Source organism: Gavialis gangeticus, unplaced genomic scaffold (genome assembly GCF_001723915.1).
Source record: "Gavialis gangeticus isolate Ggan-Ray unplaced genomic scaffold, GavGan_comp1, whole genome shotgun sequence".
NCBI classification, from domain to species: domain Eukaryota; kingdom Metazoa; phylum Chordata; order Crocodylia; family Gavialidae; genus Gavialis; species Gavialis gangeticus.
In genome coordinates, this window is record NW_017729004.1 from 58,966,517 (window position 1) to 58,984,444 (window position 17,928).

Here is a 17,928-nt window from a genome sequence, read left to right on the forward strand (position 1 = left end):
TTTTTTTGTTCCCACCGTGCCTCTTGCCCTGTCTCAAAGGGGTTTGAGATGGGGCAAGAGGCACGTGTGCACTCATCTGGATGCACCCTATGAGGGCAAGAATAAGGGTCTCTTTCTTGTATGGCATCAGATATCAGTCTATAAGCCACTCTCTGGTATTATCGCTCAACGTGAGAATTCCATCTTCCCCCTCTGGGCATTTGTAAAGTTTGCAACTTTCAATTAAGTGCTGTGCTATTTGTTGGACACCACATTCACACAGGGGCTGTCTAAGATGTTCATCTTGTGAAGTGCTGCTTTGAAGCATCTGGATCCAGATTTCAGTCTATGCAGTTTGACCCACACTTCTCTGTCAAAATCGTGCCCAATGCAGGACTTGTTTGGTGTTGGTATAAAAATTGTAGAAATAGGTCTGACCTTTCCCAATGGTCAGCCCACTCTGTTGCTGCCCATAGTTTTGGTTCAGCATCCCCAGTCTCTTTAAAGAACTTGTGGGCTTCATGTATAAAGAGTTTATGACTTTTAAACCTCTTAAGTTTCCATCTGTTCGGGTCTTCAGTTAACAGCTGATGGAGCAGATAATGTTCATCATCTCTTACCTCTATTGCTAGTCATGATGTTAGGGTCTGTCTTCTTATATCACTTTGTCTAAGGCCCAAGAGTACAGGGAGTACATATGTGTGTGTGTAAGTTGTGCAGCCTGTCATGAGTTTCACCACACTGTTAAGTACACTTTCAAGCTTTTTAGTGTGACAACTTCTGGACCATACAAGAGCACAATACTCTGTTGCAGCATATACCATTGAAAAGTGATGTGGTTCTGAGCACTTTGAAGTTGGTGCCCCATGTTGTGCTGACTAAACATCTTAAGGCAGGTATCCATGCAGAGACTTTATTACTGACTTTCTGAATGTGATATTTATTGATGGGGGAATGGTCTAATGTGACTTTTGGATAAGTTGGGGTATGCTTATGTGGAAGAGTATGGTTGCCTACTCTGCTATTCAGCATGCTGTTGGCTTAACAATTGTCCAGATGGAAAAGTGATTATAATGATTTATTGATGCTCAACTTCAGGCACCACTTGTGGAGACAGTAATGAGTTTCATGTCAGTATTCAGTATCTTTTCCAATTCTGTCATGTCTGTTCCTTGGACTACTATGGTAACATCATCAGCAAACACATATTGCTTAGATGCTGTATGTGGGCAGTCTGAGTTGTAAACCTTGAAAAGTATTGGGGGACTCCATTCTTCAAAGTTCATACTCTGCATTTTTTTTCTCCTTGACTCATAGTGAGTTTGAATGATCTGCTGGAGATCATATTCATGAACAAAGCACATTACTTGGAGTTAGGTATTATAGGTATCATAAAGGTCTCTGTGATGGAGTAAGGTGGGGTGGGAGGCTCAAGGAGGAGGAATAGTGGTGTAGAGCAGGGGTGTCCAACCTTTTTGAATGTGGGGCTGGATCATAAACTTTTTATCACCCAGTGGGCTGGCGAGCCATATTCAAAGACCTCACAGGAAGCGGTATCACATCACCCCCCACCCCAAAATGAAAGTACAGTGTTTACTTTAGTTTTCCATTGCAGCACCTTGAGCCTCACAAAATGGCTTGGTGGGCTGCATGACAGCCCACAGGCCATTTGTTGGACAAGCCTAGTGTAGAGGTTCACCTGTTGGGTTTAAAATAAAATAGAAATATTTACTTTTATTGCATAAAAACTTTAAAAAAAAAAGAAAAAAAAAAGAAACCTAGAGGAAGCACTTTAACATCATCTCCTTGGCAATGGTATCCTAGTCAGCATTTTACTATCCCAAATTCATTATGCCTACCCTACCAACTTGTTCTCTAAAATCAATTGGACTACAAATATTAGGTGCAGTGCAGCATTCTTTGTAAGTGTCCCATTGACTTCAGTAAAAGTTGCAGATGTTCTCAGCGTGCTGGATCAGAGTTATGTGCTATGTATTTCTGAGAATATAAATGTACCAGATGTTCTGAGAAATAGCAATGAAGTTGACTGACAATGAACCTGAAACCTCTACTCTACCCTGTTTTACTCTAGTCTTCTGTGATGTCTGTCTGCTTTGCTCGCTTTCATCCAAACCTGGTTGTTGGAGGAACATACTCTGGGCAAATTGTCCTGTGGGACAATCGCAGTCACAGGAGAACTCCAGTTCAGCGTACCCCCCTCTCTGCTGCAGTACACACGGTAAGGCTCAATATCATTGTATTTACTCTTGCGTGGAAGCAACCAGCAGAGATGTGTAGCAATCTTAATCTTTGTAATGTCTAGAATGCAGTATGTGTTGCACACAAAAGGAATACAAACATGGGTTTTTAGAGGGGAAAAACAGATGAGGAAATGTCTACTTGACAGCTTTCCATGGGTGAGGATACTATAAGCAAGACTGTGATGACCTTTGCTTGGTTGTGCAGAAAGCCTCCCCATATTGTATGTCTAAGCCAGGGTATCTTGAGGAGAACAGGGACAGCTTGCTTTTGCTTTCCTCTTGAGGAACACGTCATCCAGAAAGACTGGAGAATAAGGGAGGTCATCATCTCTCCTTCTGTACTGGACTATGGAGCAGAATGAACACATTATGAGAATGAAAATGAAGTTAGTTGTGCGCATGCATTTCCAAATAAAACAGCAGTCACACAGCTTCCCTGGAGATTATTATGGTGTGAAGTAGTGCAGGACAAAATACCTAATTTAGTCCCGAGAGAGCAAGGGTCATTCTGGTGACACAAGAGAATGTAGTCAGGAATAATGGGCTAAACATTAGCCAAGGAGATGTAGATTGCATAGGAATAAAATGAGATCTCTTGGAATGTAGAATAAACTTCCAGTAGGAGATCACTAGAAATATAAGGAAACGGGGTACTCAAAGCACTTCAAAAAGTAGCAATGAATCCCATGCTAACGGGAAGATGCAGGCTATCAGGAAGATCCCGTGCTAACAGGTCTTTGTGTCTCTGGATTCTATAATTCTATGGCATTTATGTTTGGAATTTGCAGTTGAAGGTTAAATCTTTAGCTTGCTATGACAACATAATCCCTAGGGTTAAAAATCAACATGTAAAAACCATTACACATAATTTAGTACAAACATTCAATATGGCACTAATCTGATGATTGCATTGCCATACATATTAGAAAATGGCAGGTGTGCACAGACACTGATATTGGAAAAGCAAAATAGTTCTTAAGATTTCTGTCACTGGGAATATTTGTCTGACTTTCTAAAGCCCAAATTATGCCATAAATTGCAACTGCAACATTGCATTTAATTACCCTCATATTGTTGCCCATTCTATTTCTAGTTAGCTGAGCTAACATTGTTCACTCTGAATGGAAGGAAACAGTGCTTTCCTCACAGGTAATCTAGCAATTTGGGAAGCCAGAGAACTAGGATCAAGACACTGTGAACAGCATAGAAAACTGAGTGATCTGAGCACAAAATGAGTGAAAGGAATGCAACTCTTTGTTCTTCCTCTATACCTAATATTTTTTTTCAGACAAAATTATATTTTCTAGGAGCTGTATTTTAAATTTGGATCACTTTCCCAGTAGCAGAGGACAATATATAATGTTCTAATTACAACAAATATAAACAGATTATTTGTGAATGTTACCTGTCTGTTTTATACGTATGAAGAATGCATTGCATTTGAAAGCTTCCTTAACTTATTCCATCCATGCAGGTGGTCCAGTAAAAGATATTACCTGAAAAAAATGCTTGACTCTCTTAATAATCAAATTTTAAATCTTAATAATAAAAGGTGAGCAGCCAACATTGATGAAAGAATAGGTTAGGGACTATTTAGAAAAGCTGGATGTGTACATGTTCAAAAGGCCAGATACAATACACTCAAGAGTGCTGAGGGAGTTGGCCAATATGACTGAAATGCTGCTGGCCATTATCATTGAAAACTCATGGTGATCAAGAGAGATCCCAGACAATTGGAAAAGGGAAAATATATTGTCCATCTTGAAGAAAGGAAAGAAGGAGGATCTGGGGAACTACAGACTGATCTATCTCACCTCAGTCCCTGGAAAAATCATGGAGTAGGCCGTCAAGGAATCCATTTCACTTGGAAGAGAAGAAGGTGATTAGGAACAGTTGGCATGGATTCACCAAGGGCAAATCATGCCTGACCAACATGATTGCTTTTTATGATGAGGTGACTGGCTGCATGGATGCAGGGAGAGCAGTGGATGTGATCTACCTTGACCTTAGCAGGCTTTTGATATAGTCTCCTAAAACATTCTCACAAGCAAGCTAAGGACATACCAGTCGGTTGAATGGACTGTAAGGTGGATACAAAATTGGCTGGATTGTCTGGCTCAAAGGGTAGTAATCAATGGCTTAATGTGTAGTGGGCAGCTGGTCTCAAGTGGAGTGCCCCAGAGGTCAGTCCTGTGGCTGGTTTTGTTCAATATTTTCATCAGCAACCTGGAAGATAGGATGAAGTGCACCCTCAGCAAGTTTGCAGATGACACCAAGGCACTGGGGTGGGGACAGTAGTACATAAGATGGAAAGTAGGACTAGAATTCAGAGAGATCTCAACAAATTGGAGGATTGAGCCAAAAGGAAATCTCATGAGGTTCAACAAGGACAAGTGCAAAGTCCTGCACTTAGGACAGAACAGTCCTATGCACCAGTACAGGCTGGGGACTGACTAGCTAAGCACTAAGCAGCAGCTCTGCAGAAAAGGACCTGGGGCTTACAGTGGACCATAAGCTGAGTATGAGCCAACAGTGTGCCCTTGTTGTGAAGAAGGCTAACAGCATACTGGACTGTATTAGTAAGAATGTTGCCAGCAGATTGTGGGACATGATTATTCCCCTCTATTTGGCACTGGTGAGGCCACATCTAGAGTACTGTGCCCAGTTTTCGGACTCCACTACACAAAGGACAAACTGGAGACAGTGCAGGAGAGGGCAGTCCATCTTATTTATTCTGGAGAAGAGGACACTGAGAGGGGATTTAATAGCAGCCTTCAACTACCTGAAGGGGAGTTCAAAAGACGATGGAGCTAGACTGTTCTCAGTGGTGGCAGATGACAGAACAAGGAGCAATGGCCGCAAGTTGCAGCAAGGGAAGTTTAGGTTAGATATTAGGAAAAACTCTCTCACAAACACTGGAACAGGCTTCCCAGAGAAGTAGTGAAATCTCCATCCTTAGAAGTTTTTTAGACCTGGCTAGACAAAGCATAGACTGGGATGATATCATTGGGGATAGCCCTACTTTGAGCAGGAAGTTGGACTAGATGACCTTCTGAGGTCCCTCCCAACCCTAATTTTCTGTGTTTCTATGAAATGCTGTCTTAGGCAATGTGGCATTTTGTTCTTAAGTAGAAGAATAACTTTTCCAAATTAAAATGGGCCATTTCCCCCCTATTTTTACATAGGCAAAACACACATTTATTTTAAAATTGGTCCTGGTTTGCAAATTCTGGATCATATCCTAAGCTGTTAAGTACAAAAAATTGCGTTAAATCAAGAAAATTATTCTGTGTTAGTGTTATTCTGCATCCAGCTAGGTAATTGAGTCAAATAGTTCGTTATTTTTATTTTAGGTATTTTTAAGATTACTCTGTGTATAAACAAGGGGTTCATACTTCCCCCCCCTCCCTTTCCTTAGTTATCTGGAAAAAAAGAAAAATTGCATAATTATCATGGGTTTAAAAACTCCCTGAGTTTATATCCCTTGATTGGTGCCCAGATTCATAAGGAAAGAGAGTCCTACCACAGATTACTCACTAATTTCCTTTCACACCCACCCCACATCTGCCTTTGGGACAACAGGAAATTTTAATTAAGTGAAAAACCTCTTGCATGATGATTTCATTTCCAAAATAAATAAAAACAAGATGGGATCTACCCTTTGAAAGGAAGGGGACCCCATTTATACTTTCTGCTATGTATAGCTGGTTGTCTTTTTCATCTGTTTTCTTGACAGCATTTAAATTCTGCAGTGAGATTTATCACTCATGAAACTGATGGCTGGTAGTACTGATTAATCCCAGGCACTCTTTGGGAAGGTGCTGCTGGCCCACCAATATGCCCATGGAAAATTTGCCAATTTGAACTTTCTCCTTCTTCCTTCCTTGCAATACCAGCCTAGGAGCTGTTATACAAATGCATAGAGCTCATTTTATGAGGACAAATGCCCATTAAAACTTAGACTGATAGACTAAATGCTTTTTATATAAGAATATGTGCTAATTAGCCTTTAGTGCTGTGTTAATAAGTACACCAGGAAAGGTCATGTTAGGGCTTTTCCTATGGGTATGAGGGAATCAGTTTCTCTAAAAATCTAGTTTTGGGGACATGTTTTCCAAATCTGACCTCTGTGCATAACACTGATTTTCATGTGCAGTCAGTTGCATGCACAGTTCTTCATCATATTTTTCCTGTGCTTGCAGATGATGGAATTTACACATGTAGGGGCTGGTCTTGCATCGATGAAGTGACTGGTAGTTTTGCCATTCACTCCAACAGGAGCAGAATTTGGCTGTAACCTTTAAATGGAGTTTGCTCACATACATTCTGTCATTTCCTGGCACAGAGGATGGTCTGTGCAACATTGTGCATTGCAAATGATTGCAGATGAGCATTGATGGCAGCCTCTTGTAAATTTAACCCTTCAAGATGCCTGAAAAATAAATTCATCATGCTTCATCATAGCATGTGAAATGGACCAAGTTTGTATCTGTGGACCAAATTTTGCTCTCAGCTCCCCTGGTGTAACTCTGGTGTAAACCCCTAGGCTAGTGTAGTCAATTCAGATTTACACTGATAGCTTTGAATATAAATTGGCCTATGGTCAAGAGGACTAGTGGATTTGTTCACAGTTTTCCATTGAAGTACATCTGCAAATATTTCGTACGGCAGCCAAACTATGGCAAAGTCCAAGTTTTTTGTGCAGCTGTTTTCTTGAATAAAGTCTTCATTTCGATTCCATTTGGATGATTTGCTTCCTTCTGCCAGTCATTTTCAGCATCAAAACCATCAGCAGAATGATACGTGTCCCTGTGGGTGAAATATCATCCATATAATTCAACATTTTCGCAGAATTACTCAGTTGAGTTGTTTTATGAAGTAAAATGAAGCTTTGAAAACATTTCTCACCACCATAACGTGCCTTTTAAAGTTTAAACAAAAGGCAAGTTAAATTCCTCTCTGGCAAATAGCTGAGTAACTGTATTGTGCTGGCATTACGTGACTACTTAATCATTCTTTAAAACAACATCCCTGACATTTGAAATTGAAATTTGTTTTTGAAAATGTAAGAATGCCATATCTGATTCCCAGTCTTAATGTGTTTTCAGCACCCCGTGTACTGTGTGAATGTAGTTGGAACACAGAATGCGCACAATCTCATTACAGTTTCCACAGATGGCAAAATGTGCTCCTGGAGTCTGGATATGCTCTCAACTCCACAGGTGGGTTTATTTTTACCTCCACACAAAAAAGCATCCTGGTTAAAGCAGATACCTGCTTAATGTAACACAGCAAAAGCCAAAACCTCACATCCTACACAAACTAAAACCAATGGATGCACTTGCTTCCAGCAGTCTCCTCTAAGAGCCAAAACCCATTTCCTTTACCACAAATCATGTAATTATTGTAATACGTTAATACATAGGTCAGTTTCAAGTGAAAATGAAATAATCTAGTTTAAAACACGGTAATTATAGAAGTTGCCTGTGGTATAAATTGTGCTTACTGTACAGCATTGTTTAACAAATATGGAGTAGACTGCACTGCTGTGGAACCCACCCTACCCACTTATATGTCTTTCACAAAGTCAAAAAGCTTAGTTTGTTGCCTGCATTTTGTTACCAAGGGAACAAACAATGCAAATCTAAAGTTTTTAATTGGGCACCCCCCACACACATGCACACTTTGGAATGTTTGCTACTCTTGTCTTTTTCCCCTCTCCTTTGTATTAGAAATAAAAGGAAATCCAGGAAAAGTTTCCAAGCCACTAGTGATTATAGTAATGCAAACTAAACAAAGAAGAGATATTGAAAGAGACCTTTGGAACGCTTCGATTTTTATGTTATTTTCTATTCCAAAACATCCCTTATTTCTCATTTTTCATCTACTGGGATGAAGAATATATTATTATTGTTTTTATTAAAATAATGTGAATAGATTGGGCAGATTTTTTCAAAATATCCTGTAGAAATGCCTCTTAATGGAACATTACTATCCCTTCAAAGATAAATGTTTGTTGTTTAACTTCAGTTTCAATTTCTGTAAACTCTCCATTTAAATGGGATATGCATCTACAGAGTAATTCTAGTTCTAACAGCATTGTAAATTGTGTCAACATGGTAAATTGTGTCAAATCTTAACTTATTCTGTTCTTACAAAGAAAGTCACAAAACTAGAAGTGAATGTGTTAGCCTCAACTTGGGATTCCATAGCTTTTGCTATTTTGCTTTACAGTCCTGAACTTTATAAATATAGAATGTGTGTAAATTTTCTATTTTTTGTTTTGAGTTTTTTAACAAAGGCAAATATTTTCATAGGAGCATATGAACTTGGTAGTAAGGATTATCTATATGCCGGATTTTACATCCCTTCCTTTTATGAAAAGTCCAGCTGATTGTGGCTACAGAAAAAAAACTCTCCCAACAGTACACGCTGACCAGTCCCTAAGGCTTAGGTCTGAGGAAGGACACTTTATGCTTTCTTGTATACCCCCTAGACCATCACAGCTGTAGCAACACTCTAACTTTTCTTAAATAGTTATGCACAAAAATTATGAAGTCAGTTCACCCCCATCACAGATTCTTAGGTTACACTTAAGAAAACAAGTGGTTTGGTGTTATATACGTGCAAAAAAAATCTCTTTCAAGTAAAGGCTTATACAAAAGAAATGCCCACATTCATTTTACTCAAAAAAAGCAAACATAGCTGATTTGGTTTGAAGCCTAACTGTGGGGAAATAACGGAAAATATTCTCATCAGCTTGCAGCTTGACAGTAAAAACCTGGGCAAATATTTATGGCTGCTATAACAAACCCCTGAGAAATAATGTTTAGAACAGTAATGCTGACTTGATCCTAACTTTCTTATTCTGTTCTACAGAGGGACAAATTGCATTGTCTGATAAGTGTCCTGGGTGTATCAGATATTACATGTGTTCCTGGCAAACAATTGATTTCAAAATGTTTGTAAATATAAGGGTATTGTGTGCTTTATTAGAGCCTGGGGATGACAAGTGTAACCATTAAGGTATTATCTTTAGTTTCTGCACCATTAGTTTTTAAATTCTCACCTGTCATCTCTGCTTGACTTCAGAAGATGAAGCACAGACTGATAAATTCCAGCCAGCCTGAAACATGTGATATGCAGCAGCATATGGGCAGCAGTGCTTCATATTCTATGACAATGCATCTTGTAACAACCTATGCAAAAACAATAAATGATTTAGGAAAATAACCTTTTTTCCCCCCCCTTGATGCCTTTAAAAACAACTGGGAAACAATCAGAAAATAACTATGGTCTGTTTTGGTAGGAGAGTATGGAACTGGCGTACAATAAATCCAAACAAGTGGCAGTCACAGGAATGGCTTTCCCAACAGGAGATGTCAATAACTTTGTGGTGGGCAGTGAGGAGGGGACAGTCTACACAGCTTGCCGTCATGGAAGGTGATTTTCAGAATTGCTTCTTACATCATAGTGTTTGTGTTTTACAGAGAACGTTATCTTTCTTATTTCAGTCCATTATCATCAGTGCCATTAATGCTCTGTTAGGATTGCATGTAGTTCCTTCCCCAGCCTCAGCTTCATTTTGGGTCTGCTTTCTGACAGTAACTTCACCTTGAGGTGAGGGGCAGGGAAGGGCAGAACAGTGCCAGCCCTGAGGTTTTCTGCCTGTCCAGAGAAGACTGGCTCCATGGATACTGGAACAAGGCATTTGGTAGCTGTGATTACCTCCCATCTGTTTCATGCACAGGGTCCTGCATACATGGAGTCCATTTAGACTGCAGCGACTTGGATCTTTGTTGAAGTGCACTGGTTTCAGTGCTGCTGCTTGCAGCTAAATGGTGCATTGTGTGATCAGAGATGTGCAATTCCCTGAATGCATGGAGCTTCCTAGAAGCTTCCAAGTTTCACCCTCCAAATCATCCCCCCCAGCAGCTCCTGTTCCAACTTGTAGGGTATCTGCAAGTTGTTACATCATTTAGCACTTCCTATTAGCAGTAGCGTGCGTAGTGGGAGCCGGGCTGGTTGACTGCTCTTCCTTAGTCCATTTTAGTCCTTTGAACAAGATCTGCACCCTCAGTTTCGTCTGCTGAGTTACACTATAGGGATAACTTGTGGAACCATCTTCTCGGGAGAGCACCTTAATAACATAGGACAGACTTTTGCCTGAACGTGATGCTACTTATGAGGAGTCTGATCTGCAACCTTTACTCCTCTAAACTTCTATGAGAGTTTTGTCTGGGTAAGCAGTGTGGGATCAGGCCCTGGGTATAAATATGGATAAAGTGACAGTCTGAAATGCAGTGGAAGTACCATCCAAAAGAATGTTTCCTAACATTGTTTGGAGGGCTACCCAAGATCTGAACTAATCTTTTGTACAGATCTAAGTGACAGATCATAGAAGAGCCTTTCCACTGTGCACATTACAACAATGATCTCCTGTTCTCCTAGAGCAGTGAAGGTGCAAATCCACTTCCATAATTTAAATGAGTTCCTTATTTTGCACTCTGTAAACTTTTTCAGGGGTAAGTGGTATCTCACCTGGGGCCACTTCAAAGATCAGTTCCTCATGTTCATTAAAATGCATTTCTGCACACTTGTGTGCTTGTTTTAACTGCTGGTAACATTTTCACTGTGCTGGATGCTTGTAAAGAACATGCTTCTCAGCATTCCATTCCATTCCATTCTTGGGTTTACAGTTTGTTCTACATTTTGATATTTCTCAGTGCCATGTGCTTTAATTTTATATTGTAATAACCAGTTAATTTCCATTAATATTGCTATAGTATTTAAATACTCTTCCATATTCATAATATTAAAATAATAGAACAGTTCATAGACTCTTTAAAAGGTATACCTTTTATTAATGAAAACCTTGGATATTTAGCTTTATTGCTGATACATAGCAATTTTGAATGTCTCTACTTAGGCAATGATAGGGTGACTGATGGTTTGAATTAGTCTTGGGCTGTCTGAATAAATGAAAGCTGCCCTGGGTCATTTCTGATTTAGCACTTCTAAACTTTCAAACATGCTCCTGCTTTTGTGTACCCCACAAGAGGAGGCAACTTGTGCTTGATGCTCTTTTAGTATATCCCCTGACCACTATGAAAAATGCACTCTGCCCTTTTCCATGCATGTGGGATTGGAATCATCCACAAGATAAAATTTATTTTCATGGGCTCTCGTGTTCTTCAACACAATACATTACAAAGGGAAACAAAATTTTAGAGAGAGCTGTGTAAAGGAAAAAGTGTTTTTCATGCTCTTTATATATCTCTCGAACGTAACAATAAAATATCCTGCCCTATGTAGAAACAATAAAATAATTGGCATGCTTCACACCAGAACTATGGAACATGGTACAGCGAAACTGGCTGACAAGTCAGTGCTTCCTCAGAGGCATTGTAGGTTTTAACGGCTTACTAATAGCTGTGGTTAGTTTCTAGTTTGAGCAAGCTGCCATAACTGATAGAGGCCTTTGAGGATTTAGCTGCTGGCTGCTGTGCATTCACTCTCATCCCACTGAGCAAGGGCAAAAATGCATGGCCTTAGCAGCTGTGTCATCCATAGATGTGTTGACTGTGTTTGTTTCTTTTGTGGTATCCATATAAAAGCAGGGGTGGTATAATGCTTTTTTTGGGTACCATGGGGGAGTGATATGAGTCAACTCAGAATGGTTGTTTGTAGAAAGTGCATAAGAGTGTTTCTCAATGTCTCTCTTTAATGGAAATCTATTTTTTGCTTTCTTATAGTTGCTCCGTTCTTTCTTTGAATCATTCTAATGCAATATAAATTGCCACATGTTCAAACCAATGCTGGACCTAAGATTTGGAGACAAGTCCTGTTCACTGTGCTGTTTTGAACAGTTTCTTTAAATTCAGTAGAGTTAAGTAAGAAGGATCTACTTCTGAGTGAATTGCCTAGCTTCCCTGAAAAAGTTATTTCAGATGTTCAGAAAGAAAGGGAACTGTAATTGATGTCTTTTATTAAAGCAGCTTGCAATCTTAATGGATGCTCTGCATGATAATGGGTTACTTGGATTCGTTAGTCTCTGTGAGTCTTTCCTTTATTATTATTCAGAGATGTTCTTGCAAACCACAGTCTCTCTGATACTGTATGTGAAAGCAACTTATAAGAAGACATCTATATGAGGGGTTCTGTGAATGAATTGTGCCCACAACAACAAGTCTTTGGAGACAATGGCATAAAAGAAACTAGCTGAGGTTTACTGATTGAACACAACTTTTCAGAGAATCAGTGAGGCATGAACCTGAAGATAAGGAAAATTAAAAAATCTGTGACTAAGGTTTGTGTATTTTCTTTCTGCAGTAAAGCAGGTATTGGTGAAATCTTTGAAGGCCACCAAGGGCCTGTCACAGGAATCAATTGCCACATGGCAGTGGGCCCAATTGACTTTTCCCATCTCTTTGTTACATCGTCATTTGACTGGACTGTCAAACTGTGGACTACAAAGGTGAGAGATCTGGGATGGAAGGAGGTAGGCTTGTTTAATGCTTTTCACCCTATGTAACTTAAAAAAAAGGTCCCTGTTTTTGCTACTTATAATCAGTGTTTGGTCTATCAAAATAAGATGTAGCTTCAGCTGTTACTACTTACTCTTTCCCCCCGCAGATGATACTCTCTTCCTCCTTTGCCAAATTAAATATTCATACATTAAAAATAAAGCACTGTATGAATTTGGGTTACATGAAAATATCATTGAACATTCTGGGGCAAAAAGATGAGGAATACAACTTGCAGGAAGGCTGTCACTGCATCATGGCATGAGGAGTAGAATTCATTGCTTGTGTAACTAAATTCACCCAGGAGTTTATTTATTCTTGCTTCCACTTTAGGATTATCTCTTGCCAACTGGTGGAAGGAGGTTATGATGTCAGAAAGATGCTCTAATCCTTGTTCCGTAGGGAACCTGTCAGGGTCAGCACAATCCAAAAATGGAGAGTATTGTCTAGAAACAGATATGATCACTCCCTGCCAGTGAAGCACCTAAGGGGCACTGCTAATGGGAGATGCAGCCAGCATGCTGGTCTGCTTTTTACATCTTCATCATCATCACCATTTCTTCCTTGGACAAATTCTTACCTGGGAAGAGAAATAGCCAAGCTCGTACAAGTGAAATGTAACATAAATTAATGTAATATTCAAGTTCCAGGTTCAATTAATTGATGTCATTATAGAGCTAAACATATTTGCCAAAATATAAATCAGTATTTGTCACCAAAGCAGCATTAGGGTAGTCACTGGTAATGGAGAGAATGACCTGAATACCATATTTTGTTGCATACATTACATCCTGGAATAAGATACACACCTTGTTTTTGAGAAGCAGAATGAAGAAAAAAGATCTTTCTTTGTAGAAAGTAACTGAATATTAGCTGAACTGAAGCTAGGGAGCTAAGCCTTCTCATTGTTCTGTTCCCTACAGATTGATGCAGACTTTACTTCTGCTTTTGCCCAGTGTCAGAAACTGCTCTTGCCATATTTCTTGCATATATTGCATAGTCCAAATTCCAGCTTCTTGCTGTTGGAAAGATATACTGTATGCAAGAAGATCTAGTACTTTTTTCTCCTGCAGCTATTTCTTTTGTAAAGAACTGCACTTCCACAAATTGCCATCAGATAGATTACTGATATTTTTTTACACTGATTAATAACATTTTTGTTGCTTTTTACTGTGTTTCACAAAGTGACCAACCCAGTATTCTAAATGCAGGCCAAAGTCCCAGAGAGTTTATTAGTGTCATTTCATTAAAGCCACATATGGATCAGGAGAAAATGTAACAATCTCTGGCTGCATTCCCTAATATCATCTGATGTGATTCCCAGCTTCGTGCTGCCCAGCAGAGATGCCATGTTCAAATCGGCTGCAGGAACAACTCAGAATTGCTTATACCAGCCACTGGGAATAACTTAAGGGCCTGCTGAGCAACCTATCAGGTGGTCTTTCTACCTTCCCTCTTTCTACTTCCCCAACTGGAAAGAAGGGAACTGATGAGGAAGGAGCACTTAAGAGGAGGAGGTGGTGGTATTAATAACAAGCAGCTGGGGGAGAGGGGGTCAGAAGCTGAGTGTCCACAGGTCCTAGAGTCTCCCATTCATCTTAATCAGACTCTAGTCATCCCAACACCTCCAGAGACATTTTTCACCACTTGTTCCTCCACCCCCTTCAATGAGTCATCTGCGAACATCAGATGCCTCTTCTACAAACACTATAGCAAAGTATGGTCATAAATGGAGTGTGGAATTTTTATTTTGGTGGGAAGGAGTGATTAGAGGCAACATTAAGGGGACCTATTATATTTAAGAACAATTCAGTATATACCCACTATATGCACATGAACACACTCAGGGATGCAATGTATAGGTACCTCAGAGGAAGAAGACATTTTACACAAAAATGGACCAGACTGCCTGTTGAAACTTTGCAGATGCCAACCTCCTATGAAGCTGTATTGTTTTAATGCAGAATAAGCAAAAAATGAGAGAAAATTGGAAAACTCATTAAATACCCCGTTCTACTTTGATTGTGAAAGCTGAGTGAAAAAAATTAAAACAGTCTAAGTGGTAAAAAATAAAGTAGGTTAATATTCTTGCTGTTTAAATCATCTAAATTGTTATTATTATCATACATTAGGCAAAGATTTGTTTTTAAAATGTCTGACTTTTATCTTGACGGTGGCTTTATGTCTTTGTTTGGCTCATAGCTTGAGATGCACCCAACAGGGTTCCAGTGTTGGAAATTGACCCCAATCAGGAAGCATCTCAGCATGTTTTCCTCAAAGGCATTGTTGGTAGGAGATGATGGGATAGATACATAGCAAACGTAAATACAGAATTGGCTTGGGGCAGGTCATGTGACAGCATTGTGCTCTAAACAGAAACATAGCTACCTATGAATCAACCTAGTGTAAAGGCATTATGATGTGTTTGAGATATTATAATATGTTTGTTTAAAATGGCCTGATCAAATGCCTATTTTTGCATTGATTTGATCAATCATAGTTACTAATTTTGTGTTGCTGAGAGTATGACAGATGATGCAAATGTCTTAATAAGTTAATTTGAGTGATTGTAAATAATTTGCAAGAAATTATAAACTTCAGTTTATAATTACCAGACCCTACCCCAATTGGTGACAGGGTGGAGTACAGAGCTCCATAAAACTTGGCTGCTATGGCAGGCATGATGGAATGTGTCTAGAGGGTGCCTGGGTTTGGTGGGTGCTGTAGGAGCATGGTAAACAGGTGATGGATAGGTGCTGAGTGGTGGAGGTACCTGAAGCAACTCTGTCCTGGATACCTGGGTGTTGGGAGAGAGAAACAGATGGATGTGTAGGAATCTGGTTGGGGGTATCTGATGTTTACACCTGGCTCATTAAAGGGCATCTGATGTGCGGACTGGATGCAGGTAGAGATGCAGAATAATATCTGCTGATGCACAGAGATGACTAAAGTCTGAGTCAAAGGGGCTGAAAGAATCTAGGACCTGTGATGGACCCTCATCTTCTGACCCTGCTATTTGGTCTTCTGATCTGCTCCCTCCCTAGCCATCCTTTTCTTTCCAGTTGGGGAAGCAGAAAGAGGTGAGGCAAAAAGATCATCTGGGGTGCATTCACACATGCAGGCGTGTGCGCTTGCAGCAGCTCAAATGAGAGCAGCACAAATTTGAGTTGGGGATTTTTGCCTCAGCGCACATACCTGGACATGCACTTTAGTACGGGGCAAGTTGTGCCACCTGGGGCAAAATAACCCTACCTAGCTCCTCCTGGATCTGCAGCCAGGGCGAGCTAGTGCCCCCACTCTGCCATCTGAGAAGCTATTGCCCAGAAAATGTGCTCCTTGAGGTGGCCTGCTTTGAACTGGCCAAGTGTGTCCTCTTGGCCATTTGGGGCCAAGAGGTCAGCCACCTCATCTGCCCTCCAGCTGGGTCCCCAGTGCTGGCCCTGGACAGGCTCCTCTGCCCAGGACTTGCCACTTGTCTCAGTAGCAGAGCTCCTGGTGTGCCCTGTTTAAACATTGCAAAATCTTTTATAAGAAACCCAAATTCTCTCATTAAAATACCCAAAATAGTGTTCTTTCACTATTAAAATGAAATGCCACTAAATTATAGAGAGATCAGTTAAGTGATGTTTTATTGTTATATTTACAAGTTTAGAGCAATTTGGAAGCCTACCAGCGCCTCTACCATCATCATAAAATAATTTCTAAATATTTATACACTTTAGCATTTACTTTTGACTTTTTGTCATAGAAGAATCAGAGCTGCCCCACCCCCATTCTCTCACCAGCATGTGCAGCTCTGAGTAGCACTGATATGCCAGTGCCCTGCCCTTCACTCTCAACCCACAGCCTTCCCCCTGCTCCAGTCCCCTCACTCCTGACCCACAGGGCCAACTATGTGGGTGATGGGTTTGTGGGAGTGTCTTGGGGGTGTGAGGTTAATGGGTGGATTGGGGGGGGGGGCTGTGTTGGGGGCGCTGCTCAGGAGGGGTGTGTCCCCTTCACCCCACCGGGTGCAGCTCCCCTGCACAGCTCACAGACTGCTGTCCCCATGGGAGCCATAGCTCCCCTACAGGAGCCACAGCCCCTCCCCCACAGGGCCCACATTCCCCCCCTACAGAGGCCACATGCCCTCCCACACATCCCATGTCCCCCCCCCACAGGGCTACAGCCCCCCCACTGCAGGGCCCACAACCCCTCCCCACAGGGCCCACAGGTTACCTGCAGCAGCAGTGGCTGCCAGGGTGCTTGGGGCCCTCCTGGCACAGCCCCCCTGCTCAGTGTGGGGCTGTGTGGCACCCGATGCTGCCTATGCCATATCACGTGGGCCTGGGCCAGTTTGGCACGGGGCCTGGCACCTTTGGGCAGCTCTGGGCCACTCGGGCTGTCACCCAGAGGCTGGCGCTGCTCACGGGGACCGCCTGTTGCACCAGGCTGGGTCCTGCATGCATGGAACTGGCCCAGCTCAATGGCGTGCAGGACCTGCACACTCAGGACCCAGCCCGGTGTGACAGGTGGTCTCTGTGAGTGGTACCGGCCCCTGGGTAACAGCTCGAGCAGCCCAGAGCTGCCTGAAGGCACATGGCCCTGTGCTGAGCCAGGCTGGGCCCACATGATGTGGCACAGGCAGTGCTGGGTGCCAGGAAGCGGGGGCTGCACGATGCTGCCCCATGCCGATGGGTGGGGGGCTGTGCCAGGAGGGCCTGAGCACCCTGATGGCTACTGTTGCTGTGGGGGGGGGCTGTGGGCCTTGCGGGGGGCAGGCAGGGACCCATCCCTCCTGAGTGACCCCCCACATCTCCCTCCCCCCCAGTCCCCTGCACCCACGCAGCCTCAGCTTTAGTCCCCCCAACCCCCAGTCCCTACTTCCCTGGGGATGGAGCCCAGGTCCAGGTTGCTGCAGCCTGCACTGCTCTTTGCCTTGCATGTAAGGGCAGCCATAGAGACACTCTGGCTAGCTACCAGAGCATCTGTTTGGAGGACCCAAGCCTCCAGTTGCCTCAGGACATGGTCCAGGCCAGCACCACTTCGCTTGGAAGCTGGTTCCAGATCTTAGCCACCCTGACAGAGAAGTAGCGCCTCCTGATGTCTAATCTGAATTTACCCTCTGCCAGCTTGTGACCATTATTTCTAGTCACTCCTGGTAGTGCTCGGGGGAACAGGGA

The 17,928-nt window shown here is 41.8% G+C and overlaps 1 protein-coding gene across 4 annotated transcripts in view; it reads left to right on the forward strand.

Moving 5' to 3' along the window:
* DYNC1I1 (dynein cytoplasmic 1 intermediate chain 1) overlaps positions 1 to 17,928 on the forward strand; it is a 365,136-nt gene that overhangs the window by 282,926 nt on the left and 64,282 nt on the right. For all 4 annotated transcript variants that reach the window (XM_019508454.1, XM_019508456.1, XM_019508455.1 and 1 more), the window contains 4 exons: positions 2,072 to 2,218; positions 7,349 to 7,462; positions 9,550 to 9,683; positions 12,573 to 12,717. In XM_019508454.1, the coding sequence (XP_019363999.1) occupies positions 2,072 to 2,218; positions 7,349 to 7,462; positions 9,550 to 9,683; positions 12,573 to 12,717 (540 nt within the window). The remainder of the gene's footprint in view (positions 1 to 2,071; positions 2,219 to 7,348; positions 7,463 to 9,549; positions 9,684 to 12,572; positions 12,718 to 17,928) is intronic.